The following is a 24,673-nucleotide window of genomic DNA, read 5'->3' as shown; positions in this document are numbered from 1 at the left end:
TGCCAGCAACCTATGACAAAATGGAACCCAGCAGCAGTGTGAGGAGACCTGAAAGTGGCACATGGCAGAGTGTGACGATGGAGACAGCAGCAATGGGAGGCCGTACAGGGACCCATGACACACTGTGGACCTGGCAGCAGCATGAGGAGGCGGTACAGGGGCCCATGACAGATTAGGGGCCTGGCAGCAGCTATGGGAGGCCCGTAATCTGCCAGCACCCTATGACAAAATGGAACCCAGCAGCAGTGTGAGGAGGCCTGAAAGTGGCACATGGCAGAGTGTGGCGATGGAGACAGCAGCAATGGGAGGCCGTACAGGGACCCATGACACACTGTGGACCTGGCAGCAGCATGAGGAGGCGGTACAGGGGCCCATGGCAGATTAGGGGCCTGGCAGCAGCAATGGGAGGCCCGTAATCTGCCAGCACTCTATGACAAAATGGAACACACCAGCAGTGTGAGGAGACCTGAAAGTGGCACATGGCATGACACACTGTGGACCTGGCAGCAGCATGAGGAGGCGGTACAGGGGCCCATGGCAGATTAGGGGCCTGGCAGCAGCAATGGGAGACGCCCGTAATCTGCCAGCACTCTATGACAAAATGGAACCCAGCAGCAGTGTGAGGAGACCTGAAAGTGGCACATGGCAGAGTGTGGCGATGGAGACAGCAGCAATGGGAGGCGGTACAGGGACCCATGAGACACTGTGGACCTGGCAGCAGCATGAGGAGGCGGTACAGGGGCCCATGGCAGATTAGGGGCCTGGCAGCAGCAATGGGAGGCCCGTAATCTGCCAGCACTCTATGACAAAATGGAACACACCAGCAGTGTGAGGAGACCTGAAAGTGGCACATGGCATGACACACTGTGGACCTGGCAGCAGCATGAGGAGGCGGTACAGGGGCCCATGGCATATTAGGGGCCTGGCAGCAGCAATGGGAGACACCCGTAATCTGCCAGCACTCTATGACAAAATGGAACCCAGCAGCAGTGTGAGGAGACCTGAAAGTGGCACATGGCAGAGTGTGACGATGGAGACAGCAGCAATGGGAGGCGGTACAGGGACCCATGACACACTGTGGACCTGGCAGCAGCATGAGGAGGCGGTACAGGGGCCCATGGCAGATTAGGGGCCTGGCAGCAGCTATGGGAGGCCCGTAATCTGCCAGCACCCTATGACAAAATGGAACACACCAGCAGTGTGAGGAGACCTGAAAGTGGCACATGGCAGAGTGTGACGATGGAGACAGCAGCAATGGGAGGCGGTACAGGGACCCATGAGACACTGTGGACCTGGCAGCAGCATGAGGAGGCGGTACAGGGGCCCATGGCAGATTACAGGCCTGGCAGCAGCAATGGGAGACGCCCGTAATCTGCCAGCAACCTATGACAAAATGGAACCCAGCAGCAGTGTGAGGAGACCTGAAAGTGGCACATGGCAGAGTGTGGCGATGGAGACAGCAGCAATGGGAGGCGGTACAGGGACCCATGAGACACTTTGGACCTGGCAGCAGCATGAGGAGGCGGTACAGGGGCCCATGGCAGATTAGGGGCCTGGCAGCAGCAATGGGAGACGCCCGTAATCTGCCAGCAACCTATGACAAAATGGAACCCAGCAGCAGTGTGAGGAGACCTGAAAGTGGCACATGGCAGAGTGTGACGATGGAGACAGCAGCAATGGGAGGCCGTACAGGTACCCATGAGACACTCTGGACCTGGCAGCAGCATGAGGAGGCGGTACAGGGGCCCATGGCAGATTACAGGCCTGGCAGCAGCAATGGGAGACGCCCGTAATCTGCCAGCAACCTATGACAAAATGGAACCCAGAAGCAGTGTGAGGAGACCTGAAAGTGGCACATGGCAGAGTGTGGCGATGGAGACAGCAGCAATGGGAGGCGGTACAGGGACCCATGAGACACTGTGGACCTGGCAGCAGCATGAGGAGGCCGTACATGGGCCCATGGCAGATTACAGGCCTGGCAGCAGCAATGGGAGACGCCCGTAATCTGCCAGCAACCTATGACAAAATGGAACCCAGCAGCAGTGTGAGGAGACCTGAAAGTGGCACATGGCAGAGTGTGGCGATGGAGACAGCAGCAATGGGAGGCCGTACAGGTACCCATGAGACACTGTGGACCTGGCAGCAGCATGAGGAGGCGGTACGGGGGCCCATGGCAGATTACAGGCCTGGCAGCAGCAATGGGAGGCCCGTAATCTGCCAGCACCCTATGACAAAATGGACAGCACCAGCAGTGTGAGGAGACCTGAAAGTGGCACATAACAGGGGCATGATTCATGGCGGATTTAGTCAGTTGTGTCAGGAACTGGTGGTTTGAAATCCAGACTAATCCACGCCTGATTCATTTTCACAAACGTGAGTCTCTCCACACTTTGGGTGGACAGTCGTGTCCTCCGCGGAGTTACAATACCTCCTGCCGCACTAAACACGCGCTCCGATGCCACGCTACTGGCCGGGCATGACAGCCTTTCAAGGGCAAATTCAGCTAGTTGGGGCCAAAGGTCAAGTTTCGTTGCCCAGTAGTCAAGGGGATTGTCTACCTCGGTTGGCAGGGTGCTGTCCAAGTAGGCCAAAGCCTGTTGTTTGAGCTCCTGCTCTAGGTCCACCTGATGCTGCTGCTGCGGCTGGTCAGTAGTTTCCTCACTGCGCTGGTGAAGAAAGCTACTCATCATCGACTGCAGACTGAGGCAGCCGATGCTGGTGGAGCTGCCACTGCTCCTACCACCCCACCCTTGCTGCCATGGCAGCGGAACGCGAGCGCACAGGGCCCACAGTGTCTGAGGATGGACGTTGGCGCACAAAGGCAGAGACCAACTGACTACATAGGTGGTTTTTATAGTACGTTATTTTGGCCTCCTTCTTAGCAGGTGTGAAAAAGGCCACCATTTTGGAACGGTAGCGAGGGTCCAACAAGGTGGACAGCCAAAAGTCATCCCTCTGTCTGATGGTTATTATTCTGCTGTCGCTACGCAAGCAACCGAGCATGCTATGGGCCATTTGTGCCAAGGAATGCGAGGGACTCCCTGCCTCCATCTCCACAGCATACTGCCACGGTGCGTCTGGGTCCTCTGTCTCCTCCTCCTCCTCCTCTACCAGATGCTCCTGCTCCTCCACTCCTGTCCGCTGAGTGGAAAAACCACCCATTTCACTCAATAATTCCTGAGCACCAATGTCCTCCTCTACCTCCTCCTCTTCTTCCTGTCCTGCCCCCACAGGGGTCATGTGGCATTGAGATCTGTGCGCCACGTCTACCGCACCCTGACCAGCCATTGTTAACAGCATTTGTTCCAGGACGTGCAACAGAGGAATGACGTCGTTCATCCCATAGTCCTGCCGACTCACGAATAGCGTGGCCTCCTCAAAGGGCCTGAGCAAGTGGCAGGTGTCACGCATGAGCTGCCAATGGCTGACATCTAAGTTACACAGGGGAGTACCTTTATCCGCTTGTAACATCAGGAAATCGGTGATGGCCTTTCACTGTTCGTAAAGGCGGTCTAACATGTGTAGGGTTGAATTCCACCTTGTTGCAACGTCGCAGATCAGGCGATGCTGTGGAATTCCGTTCTGCCGCTGCAGCTCAAGGAGGGTGTGCTTTGCGGTGTAGGAATGGCTGAAATGCATGCAAAGTTTACGTGACATTTTAAGGATGTCTTGCAGTGGGATGATGGATTTTAGGAACCGCTTGACAACCAGATTGAACACGTGAGCCATGCATGGCGCATGGCACAACCTTCCTTGACGCAGAGCAGACACCATGTTCTTTCCGTTGTCGGTCAACATGGTTCCGATTTTCAGTTTGCGCGGAGACAGCCATCTGTCGATTTCTCTGTTCATTACACTCAGAAGTTCCTCCCCTGTGTGACTACGTTCGCCAAGGCATACCAGGTGCAGCACAGCGTGACACCGTTGCACCCTGTACATGTGATATGCCGGTCCGGTAATGGGACTTGGCACGGGGGTGGCGGCTGAGGACACGGCGGAAGAAGAGGTGGTAGAGGCGGACATGTTTGCTGGACCAAGGACGTGCAAACGTGGAGGCAAAAGCGTCGTGACCTGTCCAAGTTGCTGGTGCGACTGTGCCAGCACCACATTCACCCAGTGTGCCGTAAATGACATGTACTGTCCCTGACCGTAGTTACAGCTCCACACGTCGGCGCTGCCGTGCACTTTGGCAGAGACCGACATGCTCAAAGACTGGCCCACCATCTCTTCTACATGTGAATGCAGGGCTGGCACTGCCTTTTTCGCGAAGAAATTCCGGCTTGGCACTCTCCACCGCGGCGCGGCACAAGCCATCATTTCTCGGAAAGGTGCTGAGTCCACCACTTGGAAAGGGAGGGACTGCAGCACCAGCAACTTGGACAGGAGGACGTTCAGCTTTTGCACCGTCGGGTGCGTGCTCGCAAACTGTTGTCTCTTGGAAACGGATTCCAAGAAAGACTGCTGACGGAATCCGTGAAGAGGAGTAGCAGGAGAAGGAGCATCTGAACGAGCGGAAGATGCCAACGAGCGACAACTCCCCTCAGCAGAGGTGTTGGAGCCTTGACTGGCTGATAGAGGGCGATTGACGTCGGGTGACGGAGCAAGTAACGGAGCGGGTGATGGAGCGGGGGCTGGGGCAGGCAGATCCGCCGTATCTTTATCACGGTTTTCCCTGGCCACCAAATGGCGACGCTGCATATGCTGACGCAACGCTGTAGTCCCAACATGGGCCCCCTGGCCACGCTTGACTTTCTGGCCACATAGTCGACATACGGCTACGTTTACTTCCTCGGGCGGCTTGAGGAAAAATTGCCACACCGCAGAGTAGGAAACTTTGCCCCCGCTACTCCTCACTGGCTGACTGCTACTTCCTCCGTGCACACCGGCACCACTACTGGCCGTGGTGGTAGGCTGCAGTGGAGCTGGTGCTCTACTCCGTGGCCGTTTGCCTCCACTGACACTGCTGCGACCCTGCTGCCTCCTGGGCAACCCACCGACTGTTTTGCTCGCTGCCAAGCTGGCACCCTCTTCTCCTGATGATGCGGAAGAAATTGCCTGATGACGACGAGGCTGCCAAGTGCGATCAGCCTGCTCATTATCAATTAGGGTCTCCGCCTCACTACTAGCCCCCTCGGCTGCGTGTGGGTCAGGAGACAGACCTGTCTCTAGACCGGCTACCGAGCCACTCTCCTCGCCAGTACTTCTTCGCCTGGCTGCTGAAGAGGCGGATGTCTCCCCCCGTTCCTGACCGCCCTCTGTTAGCTCTTCCTCACTGTACAGTGGGGCTGAGCCCACAGCATGCGATACTTCGCTTGGTGAGGGAACAGCAAAGGACAGGGGCAGGTAGAGGACACGTGATTTCAGTGGGCTTGCTCCCGGGCCATGCCAACTAACGTTTGTGTCTGACGTACACACCGACCGTTGGCTGTAGGTGTCAGAGGTGACCTGGGAAGAGGAAGACGACCGAGCCAACCAATCGATGACGGCAGGGTTGTCGGTGGAGACACGACCACTGGATGACACCGGGAGCACTGGCCTCTGGCTGCGACTAGTGCTGCCTCGACCCCTTCCTCTGCTGCCACGTCTGCTCGCTCCTAAAACATTGCCTCCTCTGCATGTTGTCTGACATACTCTTTAATTCAACGATTCTTTGTCCCTGAGTAACAATTCTGTGTCCCTCAGTAACAATTCTGTGTCCCTCAGTAACAATTCTGTGTCCCTCAGTAACAATTCTGTGTCCCTCAGTAACAATTCTGTGTCTGTCCCTCAGTAACAATTCTGTGTCTGTCCCTGAGTAACAATTCTGTGTCCCTGAGTAACAATTCTGTGTCCCTCAGTAACAATTCTGTGTCTGTCCCTGAGTAACAATTCTGTGTCCCTCAGTAACAATTCTGTGTCCCTCAGTAACAATTCTGTGTCCCTCAGTAACAATTATGTGTCTGTCCCTGAGTAACAATTCTGTGTCCCTCAGTAACAATTCTGTGTCCCTCAGTAACAATTCTGTGTCCCTCAGTAACAATTCTGTGTCCCTCAGTAACAATTCTGTGCCTCACCCTGAGTAACAATTCTGTGTCTGTCCCTGAGTAACAATTCTGTGTCCCTCAGTAACAATTCTGTGTCCCTCAGTAACAATTCTGTGTCTGTCCCTGAGTAACAATTCTGTGTCCCTCAGTAACAATTCTGTGTCCCTCAGTAACAATTCTGTGTCCCTCAGTAACAATTCTGTGTCCCTCAGTAACAATTATGTGTCTGTCCCTGAGTAACAATTCTGTGTCCCTCAGTAACAATTCTGTGTCTCTCAGTAACAATTCTGTGTCCCTCAGTAACAATTCTGTGTCCCTCAGTAATAATTCTGTGTCTGTTCGTGAGTAACAATTCTGTGTCTGTCCCTCAGTAACAATTCTGTGTCCCTCAGTAACAATTCTGTGTCTGTCCCTGAGTAACAATTCTGTGTCCCTCAGTAACAATTCTGTGTCCCTCAGTAACAATTCTGTGTCCCTGAGTAACAATTCTGTGTCCCTCAGTAACAATTCTGTGTCCCTCAGTAACAATTCTGTGTCCCTCAGTAACAATTATGTGTCTGTCCCTCAGTAACAATTCTGTGTCCCTGAGTAACAATTCTGTGTCCCTCAGTAACAATTCTGTGTCTGTCCCTGAGTAACAATTCTGTGTCCCTCAGTAACAATTCTGTGTCCCTCAGTAACAATTCTGTGTCTGTCCCTCAGTAACAATTCTGTGTCTGTCCCTCAGTAACAATTCTGTGTCCCTGAGTAACAATTCTGTGTCCCTCAGTATCAATTCTGTGTCTGTCCCTCAGTAACAATTCTGTGTCTGTCCCTGAGTAACAATTCTGTGTCCCTCAGTAACAATTCTGTGTCTGTCCCTCAGTAACAATTCTGTGTCCCTCAGTAACAATTCTGTGTCCCTCAGTAACTATTCTGTGTCCCTCAGTAACTATTCTGTGTCCCTCAGTAACTATTCTGTGTCTGTCCCTGAGTAACAATTCTGTGTCCCTCAGTAACAATTCTGTGTCCCTCAGTAACAATTCTGTGTCTGTCCCTGAGTAACAATTCTGTGTCTGTTCCTGAGTAACAATTCTGTGTCTGTCCCTGAGTAACAATTCTGTGTCTGTCCCTGAGTAACAATTCTGTGTCCCTCAGTAACAATTCTGTGTCTGTCCCTGAGTAACAATTCTGTGTCTGTCCCTGAGTAACAATTCTGTGTCTGTCCCTGAGTAACAATTCTGTGTCTGTCCCTGAGTAACAAATCTGTGTCCCTAAGTAACGGTTCTGTGTCCCTAAGTAACGGTTCTGTGTCCCTAAGTAACGATTGTGTGGCCCTAAGTAACGGTTCTGTGGCCCTAAGTAACGGTTCTGTGGCCCTAAGTAACGATTCTGTGGCCCTAAGTAACGGTTCTGTGTCCCTAAGTAACGATTCTGTGGCCCTAAGTAACGGTTCTGTGTCCCTAAGTAACGGATCTGTGTCCCTAAGTAACGGTTCTGTGTCCCTAAGTAACGGATCTGTGTCCCTAAGTAACGGTTCTGTGTCCCTAAGTAACGATTCTGTTACACAGACAGGTCTGCCTCTCTTGAATGACTGGAGGCTAATGGAGAATTCTAAAATGGCCGCAATTTATAGCTCGACCATTACACAGTGCTGGCTGGCTGGCTGCTGATTGGCTAATGCGATCACATGTCATGAATGAATGCATTATGGGTCAGTGCACCTTGTCTGCGCGCCTTCCCAGAGATCCCCGCTCCGTCGCCGCACATGTCGCCGCCATTTTAGGAAAAATTTTGATTCGCGCATCCGAAGTCTGCTAATTTTCAGATTCGGCGCAAATCGAAATTTTCCTAATATTCGAAACGAATTCCACTTCGCCTAGTTCGATTCGCTCATCTCTATTAGTAACATTTTAGTAATAACATTTTCTATTAGGCAAAATTCAAGTGTAAACTAAATACCTTAAAGTGGTAGTAAACTCTTTTTAATTTCTACCTACAGGTAAGCTTATAACAAAGCTCACCTGTAGGTAAAATGAATATCTCCTAAATGTGCACCATTTAGGAGATATTCTAGTGAGTGTCAGCCGGTGATGTCCTATGTGCATGCATGCGAGTGATGCCATTACGGTTGGGCTAGTCAAGTGGTTGCAGCCTGCAAACCTGGAAGGAAGACTGGTGAAGACCACCTCTTTAGCTGTAACAGCTCACCACTGGAGGGCTTTGTTTAAAGGTAAGTCTTTCATAATGTGCTAGTATGCAGTGATTACTAGCACATTATAACATGCCTTGCAGGGGGAGTTTTTTCTTCAAGTTTACTTCCACTTTAAATATTCCTGGGACATCAGTGGGTATCTGTACTTATGATTGTTAGGTCCCTCAGTGATTCAGTGCCCCAAATTCATGGCAGCTTGCCACAGACATAAACACCCAGGTTCTTTCCCTGCCAGTTCAAGTCTCCCAAATTCCCATTTGACCCTTAGTTATGATGAGCAGTCTTATGCAGGCCATACATGTGTTGAATTCCAGACAAATGTTCTTTAGAAAACTATAACTAAGAGTTTTCTTTCGAATTCGCACCAATAATGGGCCGCAGCATTGGCTGATTTTTGTGCGGCCATCGAATTTGAGTGACAGGACATGTTGGAAATTTTTTAAAGAACTAACGAATTTCTAATCAGTGATGGGAGAATTGTGCAAGAAACATAATTGAAAAAGAAATGAGCATGAGCTATGACCTGGAAAGAAAAGAAGATTCCCAGCCAAAAAAAATTCTGTTCTGTAGTAACATGAAGTCCAATTTTAGGCTTGGTTGGTCGAATTTCAAAATCAATGGTGGCACCATCGGATTAAAAAATGCACAAAATTTCAGATTTTCTTAAGAGAATTAGATCATAATTCTACCCAGGGGTGGACTGACCATTTGAAAACTCAGGCACTGCCCGAGGGCCCAGGGTCTGTAGGGGGCCCCATGAGATGCCCCTGGTACCTTTTCATAGGCTTTTTTGAGTTTGGGCAAGGACACAGGGGCCCCATGATCCCCTATTGCCCGGGGGCCCCATGAGTTGTCAGTCCGCCCCTGATTCTACCCATGTATGGCCTGCATTACTGGCAAATAGTGAGTTAATAGGTGGGGGGGAATAGGTCCCAAGCATTTGTCCCTGGCTGTATTCTTCTTTAATGTCAATAACTCAGTAGGTAGAATAGCTAGGAAAATCACCTTCTGAAAGCTTGCATCTATAAAAACCAGGAAGCAACTGCAGTTTCCATATTTCTGTCTTGATAGAAAACCTCTTGAACTATACTTTGTTCCTAATTCCAATAAAGCCTGGGAGGTGCTGGGCTAGGAGTTGTTTTTACATTTACTTCATTTTTAAATGTTTGCTTAAAGTCTATGTTTAGCTTAAATTACAAGCAAAGAAATTAGCATAAGGGATATAACTTATATTTAGTATGATGAATCCATTCTGCTGATTGTTGCTTGATTTAGGAGAATTTTTTGTCCTTCCTAACCGCCACTTGCCCTTACCGCCATAATTTTCTGGTGTGATGGGGGTTAGCACAGCTGAGGAGCTGTCAAGAGCTCGGCTATCCCTCTCTTTCCTCCCTGCTGTGACATTCATACATGTTATGCTACAGCTTCTATTAGTGACTCAGGATCTATGAATGGAGGGGTGGAGCTATTAATCCTCCATTCAGAGATCCTGTCACATTCATAGAAGCTGTAGTAAGGCTTACATTAATGGCACAGTAGGGCAGAAAGGATGAGCATAGTCAAGCTCCCTTGATGAGAGCTCCTGACCACCCCTCAGTGGTATTAACCCCTGCTGCACTGAAAGGTTAATGTGATATTAAAGGCAATTTATTTTTTTTAATAAAAAAAGTTATACTTTCCTGCTCTGTGCAGTGGCTTTGAACAGAGCAGCTCCAATCTCCCTCTTCTTGGGTCCCCCGCTGGCACTCCTGGCCCCTCCCATCTGTTGAGCGCCCCCAGAGCAAGCAGCTTCCTATGGGAGCACCCAAGCAGGCTCACTCCCAAAGTCTGCTCTGCTTGTCCGTTCACACACAGAGCCGTGGCTCATATGCTCACTGGCTGTGATTGACAGCAGTGGAAGCCTATGGTTTCCTCTGCTGTCTCAGCCAATGAGGAGGGAGAGTCCCAAGGGAGCTGAGGCTCTTGTGCACATCGCTGGATTACAATGGGGCTCAGGTAGGTATCAGGGGGGCTGCATACACAAGGTTTTTTACCTTCATGCATAGAATGCATGAAGGTAAAAAAAAACTTTAGCCTTTAAAACCAACTTTAAGGCAGAGGAAGGGTGGGATTCTTATACTGTATAAAGATAGAAATTTCTCCTAAACTAAGAAGAATCAGCACAAAGGACACATCATACTAAATGTAAGTTATGTGCCTTGTGCTGATTTTTATGTTTATAATTTAGACTAAATTTAGGCTTTAAACCCTCAGGTAAGCATACAGTATGTATCTAAATGCAAGAGGCATGTGTATTTTCACTTGCATTTTGTGTATTTCTTCTAGATATGTGCAGTAATCCAGCTTGAAACTTTTCCTTTGTGAAGCTTCCTGTAATGCAGATCGGTCACTTCTGTGCTTTCTCTTTGTGCTAGGTGACTGGTCTTGTATCTGTCCCCTGCTCTAGTTTTCTGCTGGCAGTCTGTAGAAGGTGGACCAGTTGAGTCCTTTCCACAGCTCAGCATTCTGCACAGGCTATATGCCACACAATAATGATGTCACCACTACTTTTACAAGGTAATAACTGGGTATGCAATTACATTTGGGGCACATAAAGTGGGTTTATTAATTTTTTTTTTACCAAAAAAAAAACGTTTATTGAGAAAGTGCATAATAATACAAAAGAAATGCGAATGATAGTCATATACAACATTTGGCAATGCATACCGGGAAAAAGTAGGAATATTCTTACAAAGAACCACATATGGAACATGGTTGTGCCAGTCCATGACGGGGAAGTCTGTAATACTCAGGCAGTATAGTAGTGTGCATGGGAATGTCATCGCGTCGGACCTCCTTAGTATGTAATTCTCATTGGAGCGCCGCAGAAGGAGGCAGTGTAGATGCAGCACAACCGTTGAGGACGAAGCTAGTTGTTTTACTAGAGTGAAGGTGCCTGTAAGTAAGCTTAGATCGTCGTGAGGGTCGCTAATGTAAATAGGATAAGTATGACAATGGCATGCCTAATGTTCTCTAAAGAGGAACCCAGTGGTTGACTGGGCGTGTAACAGGAAGATAAGACGAAAGAAAAGGAGAACAAGAAAAGAAAGAGATAGAAGAGAAAAAAAAAAAAAAGGGGGGGGGGAAGGGGGGGGGGACGAACTGGGTTTGTATTGTCGTCAACACCAAGGGTCTTCTATGGGTGGATTCGAGCATAAGTCTATTAACCGGAGCAGGTAGGTGGGGATAAAGCCCTGAAGGTGAGGAAGTCGCCTACCGAATTATCTAAAGTGTGGAGTAACATACAATGGAGGTTAGTATTCAATCAGGCGTGTTGGTTGGATGGTCCATAAAGGACCGGTACGTAGGAGTGGTTTTAAAGTGAGTCCAGCAGGCCCAAGTATGGGAGAATTTAGTGGGGGAATCGAGTGCAGTCGCAATCAGTTCTTCCATTTCCGCAATTTTACCCACACGGATCAGCCAATCGCGTATGGAGGGAGGGCGGGTGGAGCCCCAAAGAGTGGGAAGACAGAGTCTGGCTGCGTTGACCATATGCATGGCTAAAGATTTGAGATATTGTCCCCTGGGCAGGGAGGAGTGATGGAGAAGAAACTGCTCTGGAGAGAAAGCTAGGGACAAGGTGGTCACAGACACTACAAGCCTGTGGACCTCCTGCCAAAATGGTTGGATACTGGGACAAGACCACCAAATGTGGAGAAAGGACCCATCTGAAGTTCCACATCTCCAACAGCTGTTGGGGACGGAAGGGTTGAAACGAGAGATTCTCGACGGGGTTCGGTACCATCTTGAAGCCAGTTTATAACCGTTTTCCTGAGTCGAAACATTGAGGGAGCATTTATGAGTATGCATGAATATTAGGTCCCAATCGGCGTCCGCCAAGCTGTTTCCCAGGTCTCTGTTCCAAGCACGGCAGGCGGGTAAAGAATCATAATCCCTACTCTCAACAAGGAGAGGGTAAATCTCCGAGATCAAATGTTTGCGCGGTTCAGCTCTAGAGCATAGGGATTCAAAAGGAGTGAGGGGATAAAGTGGGTTTATATCCTTATTGGCTTCTGAGGAATATATTCAAATTAATGTTTTTGTGCCTGGAGTTCAGCGTTCATGAGTAACTCCACTTTTTTTTTAGCAAAAACAATTCCCTCTGGGCGATCAATGTACAATTTGTGTGTAGCACTACCCCCTTAAGAGTTTCTGAAGATTTGTGTCCTCCTATAGTCCTGCACAGCCAGGCAACACACATTTTCACAGACTAGCATTCTGGAGACAGTAAACAGTCCTTGAGCTTGTATTTTTGTTTTATTAGGGGTATTGAACTTGGATGGGGATGAGAGGTTTATGGGATACCCAAGGAACAGTAAACTGAGGACAACGTCCTGGCAACTATGTACAAGTCCAAGATAGGAAATTCTCATCTAGGTGAGCTTTCCAGCCTCTCCTGCTGTACCACCCCAGACCCTAGATAAATCCTCTTCTTTACCCAGCTGTCTGGAGGAATCCCTGAGCAATGGGATCCAAAACTGCCACTTTAAATGCAAGAGTACCAGGTGTAGAGCTAGTCAGGTTTCCCACCAGAATGTCCTCTCCCCTTTTCTGGCCCAGGGGTTGCAGAATTACTCAGTCCTTTCCTGTGAGCTGTTTGGGTTGGTGGCTGACTTCAGGCCTTCTGCTGGGCTGTCTCCTTCCCTGGCTCCACAAGTGGTCCTCCCTCCAGGAACTGATGAGACTGAATGATCCTCCTTTCTATGTCCCGGCCTGTAGGTAGGCCCCTGCCTACTGGGCCCCTCCCAGGCTCCTGCATCTCAGCCTTCCTCACATCTTCCATCTGAACTCTCCTGCTGCTGAGCAGGCTCTTTCACACTTAAAGGCTGCCCTTTCTCCTTGTCAAGTCTCCTCCTCCAGAGTCCTCTAGGTGTGCAGGCCAGCTGCTCCTCACCCCTCCCACTGCTTCTAGAATCTTTTCCAAGCTTCTAGAGCAGGGGGCGGTATCAGGGAACTGACCTGGAGAGCCCTCAGACCTAAACCCAAATTTGACCTGCTGACTCATTCCCAGGCTGCTACTCAACTTTTCTGTCTAAAAAAGAATATAGCTCCCCCTGGCTATCTACGTGAGGATTTTATCAAACTTTGCTCAAGATTACTGTCTGTTTCTGCTGTGAAGGAATAGATTTTTCTTAGATCATGTCTTGTGCAGGACTGATTCGGAGTGGGAGTCACTTTATAATTTTTGATCAACACAAAAAAGAAACAGTCACTTCCAGCGCTCGCAGGTCCTCCATAGTTGGATAGGACTATGAGACAAGTACATTCAAATACTTGGGGGATGCAGCCCCCCTCGAATAGGGGAATCCAACAAACAGGAAGGCCCAAGCACCTAGTACATTTTTGGCACTTTTTGTTTACAAGTTTCAATCAGTTTTCGTTGCCAGAAAATGACTTAGAACCCATAAACATTATTTATATATATATATATATATATATATATATATATATATATATATATATATATATATATACACACATATATACACACACACACACACACATACATATATACACATACATACACTTTTTTTTTTTGCAGAGACCCTAGAGAATATAATGGCGGTTGATGTGATATTGTATGTCACATAGTATTTGCACAGTGGTTTTTCAAGTGCAATTTTTCTGGGAAAATGATGAATTTTAATAAAAAAAAGCATAATAAATAACCCAATTTTTGGTAAAATATAAAAGATGGTGTTTCACCAAGTAAATAGATACCTAACATGTAACGCTTTAAAATTGCGCACGCTCGTGGAATGTTGACAAACTACAATACTTAAAAATCTCCATAGGCTGCGCTTTAACATTTTTTACGTTACCTGTTTAGAGTTATAGAGGAAGTCTAACACTAAATTTAGTGATACCTCACATGTATGGTTTGAACGTTTACATATGTGGGCATAGTCTACGTATGCGTTCAGTTCTGCACAAGAGCACGGAGGGATGCGGGCGCTTTAAATTTTACTTTCTTTTTTATTTATACGCTGTCCTTTTTAATTTTTTTAGCACTTTAATTCCTATTACAATGAATGTAAACGTCCCTTGTAATAGAAATAAGGGATGACAAAAATAGTGAAGCGCTGGAATGAATCCCTAAATACGCACACAGTGCATATAATATTAAATGAAAACCATACCTCATAAATAAAATATATCCGTGACATAAAAAAAATATATATCAATAGAAAACCAAATATATAAAGAAAATCTTTTTCTTGCCCCTAAATTATTTCTTCAAATCAAACATTAATAGAAAATCCATAATAATGCGAATAAATAGTGATGAAAAAAAAATATATATAAAAAAACTGTGTTAATTAACATATATATATATATATATATATGTGATAATTCCAATAATAAATGTGACAACCTAACAGAATAAAAAATATGAATAGTGAATCTCAATCAAATATATGTGCTCGGACAAATCCGTCCCCACGTGACCACGTGGTCACGTGGGGACGGATGTCCAAGCACAGCGACCATATTGGTTTCCCTATTTACATGTGAATGCACCCAGGGAATGAGGAGGACTGCATTTTACTAACAAAACGCATGTGAGTGGAAACAGTTTGCTATATGGAGTGTCTTAAATAAATGGTATTACACTATGGGAAGCTCTGTTTGTGTCCTATATGACGTTTGAGAGGAGGTGGAGAGGAGGTCCTGTGATTCCTTACTGAGCTACTTGGAAGCAAAGGATTACCTGGAGGAGAGTTATAGCCTTGTGGCCCTTTGCGGGTCGAGTTGGGGAGGTGAGCAGGCATTGCTGCCATTGGAGGATTTCTTCCCTTTCTTTTTTTGAGCACTAGAAGTGAAGAACACTGAGTGTCGTTTTCACCGTATTGCATGGACTGTGATTGTTCATTTATGGACACTTTTTTATATTTAAACATCACAAGTTTCAGTGGATTTTTTTATATGTAATAGTTTAATATATGGTTTTTTCACATCAATCACGTATATTTGATTGAGATTCACTATTCATATTTTTTATTCTGTTAGGTTGTCACATTTATTATTGGAATTATCACATATATATATATATGTTAATTAACACAGTTTTTTTATATATATATTTTTTTCAATCACTATTTATTCGCATTATTATGGATTTTCTATTAATGTTTGATTTGAAGAAATAATTTAGGGGCAAGAAAAAGATTTTCTTTATATATTTGGTTTTCTATTGATATATATTTTTTTTATGTCACGGATATATTTTATTTATGAGGTATGGTTTTCATTTAATATTATATGCACTGTGTGCGTATTTAGGGATTCATTCCAGCGCTTCACTATTTTTGTGTTCGATATGGAATGTTAAATTCCTCTATCCAAGAAATGAACTTTCCCGCAGCAACTCGATTCTTCCAGAGAAAGACATTTTTATTTGGTTCCAGAACAGTCCAAAAGATACTTGCAACAGCTGACAAAAATCTAGAAGAATGTTTGTAAGTATTACAATTAACAACAGCCTCCATTTAAGATCCTTCATATTAAGCACAGAGATACTATCCGGTCCAGCATTTATATCCAACCTATAATATGCACCTAAGTAGCTTCCATGCTTGCAATTATGCGAGTTATGATCTATACCTGTGCATCAATATTAATGAATGAATGAATCTCTCTTAACAGCTCAAAACGTCCCTTCATATACAGTTTACTATGAGTAAGCAAAGCTGAAGGGATTCAGATTGGCTGACAAAACACTTTTGATCTTAGCATGAAAAGACCTTAATTGTCATAACAACTGTAAATAACAAGGTCACTATAGTATTTACCAGGTAAACAAGTCACCCTTTCTTTTATAATGGATTTTATTATAGAATAGACAACATCAGAGTAACAGTCAGAAACAAGAGCACTGACCAACAACAAATAAAACTTACAAGTTTTCTGATGAATAGTACAAAAAAAATGCACAGAAGTATAGACAAAGAAATAAACTTAGTACACAAGTGCAGCATATGAAGAGATAAAATAAAGCTTCACAATTTGCAAAAATGGTGGGCAATTAGAGACCAAGGAATTAGTATACAATGATCAAAGATCAGCACATGATCCGCCTACAAAACGCAGGAAAGGTGGAACACAGAGCCTCACCAGATGCACTCCACATCCAGAACTCCTGAGGAAGTCCAACAGATAGATACAATATTGCTGATGAAGTTCTTTTATATAAAAAAGAAAATAAGTTACAATCAGCACAAATATTATGAGGACAAACAGAACAGAGGAGAGGAAGTGAAAGAAAGAAAGAAAGGGTTTCAGGGGATGCGGCGGAAAAAGTCTCATATCGACAAAATTGTCTGATCAAATCTAGACAGTTGAGCTATATGAAGCCAGGGACGCCAGATCTGTAGAAACTTTGGGTGAGTGTCCAACAACATAGCCCTCAGTTTCTCATTATACATTATGAAATTCATCCAATTTTTGACTGCTTCGAAGCTGAGGACGGGGGTCTTCCAAGCCCTCATGATGTTAGTTTGTTAGCCATAAATAAATGCGATGCCAGCTACTGCTCAGGAAGGAGTAGACCCACTAATGGTTTAAATAGTAATGCTTCATATGGGTTATGCTTAATGTTTGTGTGAAACATAGTGCTTAGAAGGGCATAAAACCTAATCCACAGTCTGCAAACCTTGGGGCATGTCCACCAAATATGGGCCATGGTGCCTATTTGCTGACAACCCCGGAAGCAAATCGGGGAATATGTGGGGATAAAACGGCCAAACAGGCAGGCATGTAATACCATCTATAAAGGACCTTATAGGCATTTTCTAAAATAATAACATTCCTCAAACATTTAGACAATGCCTGGGTCATGATCTGCCAGTCTTGCTGATCCAGACTCCCCCCCAAGTTCCAATTACCATTGCTGATGATAAGAGCGAACCGGAGGTGTTCTGTAAGAAATAATTTCAGAGTAAACAAGAGAGATTAACCCCGGGGCATGGGGTCTATAGCTGCAAAAACTTTCAAAAGGGGTCAGCCTATAGGGTCCCGAATACGCACGTATTAATGTATTGATAAAGTGATGGAGTTGAAGGTAGACAAAGTGCTCCCGCAATGGGATATCTTAAGAAGAATGCAGAGTCTCAAAGGTGAGTATCCGGGTGGGAGAAAGCAAAGAATGTACGTTGTGAAAGCCATGAGCTGGCCACCATGTAAACTGTTCGGGATTGTCAAGGTCCTGGGGAAATAATGGGTTATGGAGCAAACATAGCAAAGGCAGATGGGGAGAAATGAGACCAGCAGAATATTTAATAGAATCCCAAAGTCGAAGTGTGTGCATCAACATCGAGCTAAAGGGTGAAGGGCGATGAATAGGAGGAAGCCCCAACATAGAAGAGAGTGGTATCGGGTGAGAATCCATCAGATCTACAGTAGCCCACAAGGGGATATTGCGGGATGCATGAAGATAAGCTAGGGGAGCAATATTAGCCGCTAAATAGTAAGACTGAAGATTCGGGACGGACAACCCTCCTGCAATCTTACGGGCAAATAAAATCTGTTTGTTAATTCTAGGTTGAGTGGAGCCCCAGTTAAAAGACAGGCATTTCCACTGATGAATGTGCAATATATGTGAAGGGACCGGGACCGATAAAACTCGAAACATGTAGAATAATTTAAGGAGATAAGTCATATGAATCGCATTAATTCTACCGAACCATGAAAGCGGAAAATGAGTCCAGTGGGACAACATCTCTGTCAGATCCTTAAAAACAGAGGGGAAGTTAGCCCGATAAATTCCCTCATAAGACAGGGTGAGGTTAACCCCAAATACGGCAAGGCCGAGAGCCATTGAAAAGTGAACGAATGCTTCAGGGTCGCCAACAATGATGGCAAAAGGGTTACCGACATGGCCCTATATTTGGCAGGATTGACATGAAGGCCTGAAAGAGCAGCAAAGGAATCCAAAACCGCGAGTAGGTTTGGCAGAGTAACCCCTGGATTCGTAACTGACAACAATATATCGTCAGCAAATAGGGATAACTTATGCTGAGAGCTGGCAACATCCAGTCCCTTAATATCAGGATGCATATGAATAGCTTCTGCCAGGGGTTCCAAAGCCAAAATGAAAAGTATAGGGGAAAGCGGGCAACCCTGTCTAGTACCCCTATTAATCGGGAACATTGAAGACTCAAATCTATAATATTTAGGTTTTGCTTGGGGGCACATATATAGCGACGAAATCCAACGCAAGAACGAGGGACCGAAACCGAAATGGTGAAGGACTGACATAAGGTAAGGTCAGAATTAAGTGTCAAAAGCCTTGTTGATGTCTAAGGATAAGAGCAGAATATCAATTTTGCGAATATGAGCCAAATGTTGCAACTGCAGAACTCGTCTGATGGCGTCCCCTGAACAAGTCACCCTTGCACTGTTTCCCATGAATATCCCCTCGAGTCTAATTACCCTCAATAAATACTTCTTATATGGTCAAATCACATTCTTTATCATCCATAAATATTTAAACAATGTACCCTTTGAAATGCTTAACCAGACCAAACTGTATTTTACAACCCCTTGTAGGTAACCTTGCAAAGAATCTCCTTTGAAAAGTTTAATTGGATAGCAGAGAGCCATATGTTATCCTTTTTTGTGTTAAACATAGTTGACCTGTGTCAAGACATGGCCTGCGTAAAAATGTGTGTATATATGAATATACTGTATCTGTATACTGTGTGTGTGTATATAGTTATTTATATATTGCAGTGGGCAAGTGGTTAAAAAAGTAAAAACTGGTTGTCAGGGCTCCGGGTATGACCAGAGGTGTGTGGACCGACACAGGGAAACACAGACTTCAGGTATAGCGTGTAAAACAATATAATGTATTAAGGCAACACAGACATAAACGAGGTGCAACAAACCAAACCCAAAACTAACACAAATACGTACAACAAGGTGCAACAAACCCAAACCTTAACTGATATATATATATATATATATATATCTGGCTTGCTATGGGGGCACTCTGAGAAGAGAAGAAGCGAAGAATGCCAGTGGGGAACACCAGAAGATGAGGTAAGGGCTGTTCTGTGCAGTGTCCTTGCACAGAGCAGGTAAATATACCTTCTAAGAAAAATTTTTTTTTATAACTGCTTTAACCACCGCCCGCCATATAGTAATATGACGGGCGCAAGGTGGTTCTCTCGTTCTGGGAGGACGTCATACGACGTCCTCCCATTCTCACTGCGCATGCGCGGCTCAGGGAGCACGCAGCACAGCGATCGTCAGTGCGCTGTGTCCCTCGGACACAGCGGATCACCGATCATGGAAAGAGCCGAAGATGTCGGCTCGGTCATGTGATCAGCTGTGTCCAATCACAGCTGATCACATGTAAACAGGGAAATGACGGTTATCGTCACACTGACTGCTCGAGAGGAGAGGAGATCCGGTAATCGACTTTCCGCGGAGGGGACATGTACACTGATCATCAGGGCAGCCCCAGCAGTGCCACCTATCAGTGCCTTGTGTCAGTGCTCATCAGTGCCTCGTGCCAGTGCCCATGAGTGCCAAATCAGTGCCACATATCAGTGCCTACCAGTGCACATCAATGCCACATATCAGTGCCCATCTGAGCTGCCTTTCAGTGTCACCCATCAGTGCCAGTCAGTGCCACCTATCAATGCCAATCAGTGCCACCTATCAGTGCTGCCAATCATGCCACCTATCAGTGCCAGTCAGTGCTGCCTATCAGTGCCAGTCAGTGCTGCCTATCAGTGTGCATCAATGCCGCCTAACAGTGCCAGTCAGTGCCGCCTAACAGTGCCAGTCAGTGCCGCCTAACAGTGCCAGTCAGTGCCGCCTAACAGTGCCAGTCAGTGCCGCCTAACAGTGCCACCTATCAGTGCCGCCTAACAGTGCCATGTATCAGTGCTGCCTAACAGTGCCCGTCAGTGATGCCTGTCAATGCCCATCAGTGCCACCTACCAGTGCCCCCTCATCAGTGCCAATCACTGCCACCAATCAGTGTCCATCAGTGCAACCTATCAGTGCCCATCAGTGCAGCCTCATTAGCACACATCAGTGAAGGAGAAAAATCACTTATTTACAAAATTTTATAACAAAAACTAAGAAAAAACATTTTTTTCAAAATTTTCAGTGGTTTTTGGTTTGTTTAAGAAAAAATAAAAAACCCAGAGGTGATTAAATACCACCAAAAGAAAGCCCTATCGGTCACAAAAAAATGATAAAAATTTCATATGGTTACAATGTTGTATGACCGCGCAATTTTCATTCAAAGTGTGAGAGCGCTGAAAGCTGGAAATTGGCCTGGGAAGGAAGGGGGTATAAGTGCCCTGTAGGCAAGTGGTTAAGGTTAAAGTGTACATATTTACAATAGATTAGATCTGCTAGAAGAGACCACTAAAAAAAGCACAACCGTTCTCTTATCAATAGGGTAGATATTATTCCCTAAATTACAAAACGTTCAGGTGCCCTTTTTTCACAAACATCAAGAACATGTTAGTGCTGCATAAATGAAATGATAATAGGACTAGTAGGTGAGATTTTTACCTTCATCAGCTGGACAAATTTTTTCCCTGCAGCAGTGCTCTTGTTCATTTCATATCTGACAGCAAAACAAACTATACTTCAAAATCTGTGCTACCAAATATTAAATATTTATGGATCACAGCACATTAACTACAATAGTGTTAGTGTATATAGTACTAGGGAAAAATGCAATAGCTTCCTTAGAACAAAAACATATATTCTTTCAAGCCACTTGCTCATTCACATCACTCATGTGGACAAATCTAAAACTATAGCCCAAAGTAGCCAGTGCTTGGAAAATTGTCACCGTTTTTGACAAATCAGGAGAGAATGTCCTCCACACTCACATTAATAATTGATCCCAATATCAGTTTTCCCATATAGTTAAGAACACAGTTATTAAGCAAAGTAACCAGGATTAGTAATCCCCATGGATACTTGGAGGGGAAAAGTTTCCCAAATACATATAAAACAAATAATAGTGCTGTTTGTAACATTTAAAGCAAAGTTCTTGAACACATTAAACCGGGATTAGTAATTGTCATAAATACTTGGAGGGGAAAACTCCCCCAAATTCATATAAAAGAAATAATAGTGCTACTTGTAAAATTTAAAACAGAGTTATTGAACACATTAACTAGCATTAGTAATCATCATAGATACTTGGAAGGTAAAACTCACCCAAATACATATAAAGCAAATAATAGTGCTGCATGCAACATTTTTAATGGCTGCAAATGAGTTCTCCTATCTTAATCAGTCAAATCAGCAGAAAAGTGGCTTCAGTGTGAGGGTGAAAGCACTATCAAGGGAAGAATGCAGCCAGAGGAAAGAAAAGTGCTAAGGCAAAGGCAGCACTGGAGCAAGGTTTTTTTTTTTTTACATAGGTTACAGCCCTATGTAAAAGAGGAGAAACACCAACACCATTGTTGACTTAAAGACGGGTTTGTTGTGTCATTCTGAAAGATCCTGGATCCTTATTACTCGGCTTTTCAATATTTTCATAATTATATCCTGCACACATCCCAATGGCGATGGCACACAATAGAGTGAACTTAGGTGAGAGGTTTGCCAGTGCCCAGCATCCCATGCAAAAGGGGATGTGAGTTGTCCCAACAGTGTTGCAATATCTTCCCCTCCCCAAGGGTAAGCTTCACAGAGTACATCACTGCTGTGGCTTGTTCCTTCAGACACTATCCATAATGACCAGGTGGACTCCCGCCAACACTATCTAAATCAGGTATAGATGAATCAGAGTGACTTGCGAGCCACAGGTGTGATAATTACTAGAGGATCTCAAACATGAAACACATAACTACAACTGTGTTGGAAATATCTACAAATATATGTTGCACTCCTAAATACTAATCAATAAATAATAATTAAATTATTACCATTAAATTAATTCAAATTATGATACAAATAACTAATAAAAGTGTATAAATACCAAAAAATATTTAAATAGATAATTTCAACTAATCAATCTCCACCAAATAAATATCAAAATAATTCCACATGAAATACTCCTCTAAAAAAATATTTTACCAAGTGCTCATAAATCATCTTTTAGTGACATGATGTACTTACTAATACCCTCAATTTCATTTCTATTCATAATACCCTCATTTAATATAATAAAAATAGTAAACCAACTAATAACCCTCAACTAAAACGCATTTAAATGATCCCCCATAAATAAAAATAACCAAATGCTCATAAATAATTAGTAGTGATTAGTATGAATCCAAATATCATCAAAATAATAGTCCCATTGAATAAACAATTGTTTATATATAGTGACTTGGTGCTTGTTGTTCTTCAATTTGTGACTGTTGTGAATCCTTCAAATAGTGAAGATGTGCGCTCACCTCCTTTGATGCCTGCAATTAGGCTATACACGCTTTCGGTTCACTTTCCCTGGAACCTGCTGGACATATACTTTTGCTGGTAAAATTGGGAGATCCTTCCTTTAGGAGTAATAGATGTATCCTCTGGTGGCTGATTATCCCCTCAGGGATTACACTTGCGTCAGTTCTGCATCAGTATCCAAGCATAACAGAGAGCGTGGAGCTAAAGGAGCCTGGGGACAGCAATGCTCCTGACAGTAGGGGGAACTGAACTGAATGGTACCGGTTCTCCAATTAATCTGGGGGTTGTGTGCCCGTAGCCAAGGAAGCCCCAGAATAATTGGAAACAGAGGGGATGCGATGGCATCTAAACGGAGGAACTCTTGATGGTGACCAGCCACTGTAGCACAGAGAGGTGGGGTCTACCACCCCTGACTTGATTCGGGACCCATCGGCCAAAAAGATGTTCAATTCACATTCTCTGGTTTGTAGGGGGATCTGTTGCTGTGCTGCAAAACCTAGGTCTACAAAGCACTACAGGCTCCGGAATCAACGATTGCCGTCGCCGACACGGTCCTTCTGGGAAGCTGGAAAGAGATAGGCAGTGCTAAGTAGTTAGAACTATTAACGTAAGTGGGAGATGCGGCAGAAAACACAGATGCACACTTACTTAGTTTCGCTGGGCAGGAACGTACCACATGGCCCGCTTCCCCACAATACAGGCATAGATTGTTGAGCCGACGTCTCTGGCGTTCCTCGACTGTCAATGAAGGACGAGTTAACCCCACTTGCATGGGTTCAGGCGTGTCTGCTGTCTCCGGGTATCGATTTCCAGCCAGCAGAGCGGCCTGGACTGGGATGCGGGGTAACACCCACGTAGGTCTCTCACCCTGGCCGGATCTTTCCATCCTGCATTCGCGCAACTGTCGGTCAATCTGGATAGCCAGAGTGATGAGGTCCTCCAATGTGGCTGGTATGCCCACTCTGGCTAGTTCGTCCTTTAATGACTCGGACAATCCTATGTGGAACTAGTGGCGCAGGGACGCATCGTTCCACTGCGTGTCCCCCATCCAGCGTCTGAACGCCGCAGCATATTCTTCGACTGCCTGGTGATCCTGTCGGAGTGTTTGTAGGGCCGATTTGGCCGACGCTCGAACTGTGGTTGACGGGTCTCCAGTAGGCGGTGGGCCCAAGCCTGGGGTTCGTCCTGCAGCAGCGATATAACGAATCCCACCTTCACGGATTCTGTGGAAAAGGTCCGCAGCTGTAAGCTGAAATAAAGTTGGCAGGCATTGCTGAAGGCCCTGAACTTTGTGCGGTTCCCATTGAACCGTTCCGGTATCGGCACACAAGGTTCCGGTAAAGGCATAGAGGGCGCTGCTCCGGCAGGCGCTTCTGGGGGACCTCCAGCCAAAGATGAAGGACCCGAGTCCTGGGGTGCAGAGGCGGACATAGTTAGCGTCTGAATCCGTCCTTCCAAATGGGTATAACCCTCCTGCAGAGTCTCTATTATCTGGGTTAGCACCGCCAAGTGCTGGCATATGTCCTCCAACAGGGATGGTCCTCTTCCAGGCTCCAACATCTGGCCGTTTCGTACTGTCAGACACCGCCTGGCGGTATCTCTAGCAACGCACGGTGCGGGGTTCCTCAGGGCGTGGGGTCTAAGTCCCAATCTGCTTATTCACCAGAGCCCCTGATGGTGGGGATGGACTTGGAGCAGACTGAGACAAGGTCGCGACCCCTGAGTACTTCCGGCAGTGGTAGAGAGTACTGTCAGAGATGTTGCAGGAACAGAGCCTGACGTGAAGAGGCTGGTAGGCCTGGCAGCAGGGACTGATCAGTGCGGGATGGATGGATGGACAGTCAGCGTAACGTAAGGCGTAGTCAGGCAGGCTGGGTCAGCAACGTGCGGGCAGCGAGGTACCAGAGGAGCAGGCAGAGAATGGTCAGGGTCACGAGCCGGGTTCAGCAACTAACGGGCAGCGAGGTACCAGAGGATCAGGTAGGAGAGTGGTCAGGTCAAGCAAGGGATCAAGCAGGAGACAATCAGCAGGGTC

At 45.9% G+C, this 24,673-nt stretch overlaps 1 protein-coding gene across 1 annotated transcript in view; it reads right to left on the bottom strand.

Moving 5' to 3' along the window:
• Positions 1 to 21,587, bottom strand: part of LOC149450854 (keratin, type II cytoskeletal cochleal-like) — a 59,136-nt gene extending 37,549 nt beyond the window's left edge. Inside the window, exons 1-2 of the mRNA XM_089691358.1 lie at positions 21,451 to 21,587; positions 20,791 to 20,845 (exon numbers count right to left, since the gene is read on the bottom strand). Coding sequence (XP_089547484.1) covers positions 20,791 to 20,845; positions 21,451 to 21,491 — 96 coding nt within the window. The 5' untranslated portion in view covers positions 21,492 to 21,587. The remainder of the gene's footprint in view (positions 1 to 20,790; positions 20,846 to 21,450) is intronic.
• Positions 21,588 to 24,673: the final 3,086 nt, after the last annotated feature.

This window comes from Staurois parvus, unplaced genomic scaffold (assembly GCF_062004578.1).
Source record: "Staurois parvus isolate SC_StPar_1 unplaced genomic scaffold, SC_StPar_1.0 ptg000562l, whole genome shotgun sequence".
In the NCBI taxonomy this organism is placed as follows: domain Eukaryota; kingdom Metazoa; phylum Chordata; class Amphibia; order Anura; family Ranidae; genus Staurois; species Staurois parvus.
The sequence above is the reverse complement of the archived record's forward strand: the minus strand, read 5'-3'. Positions and strand labels throughout refer to the sequence as shown.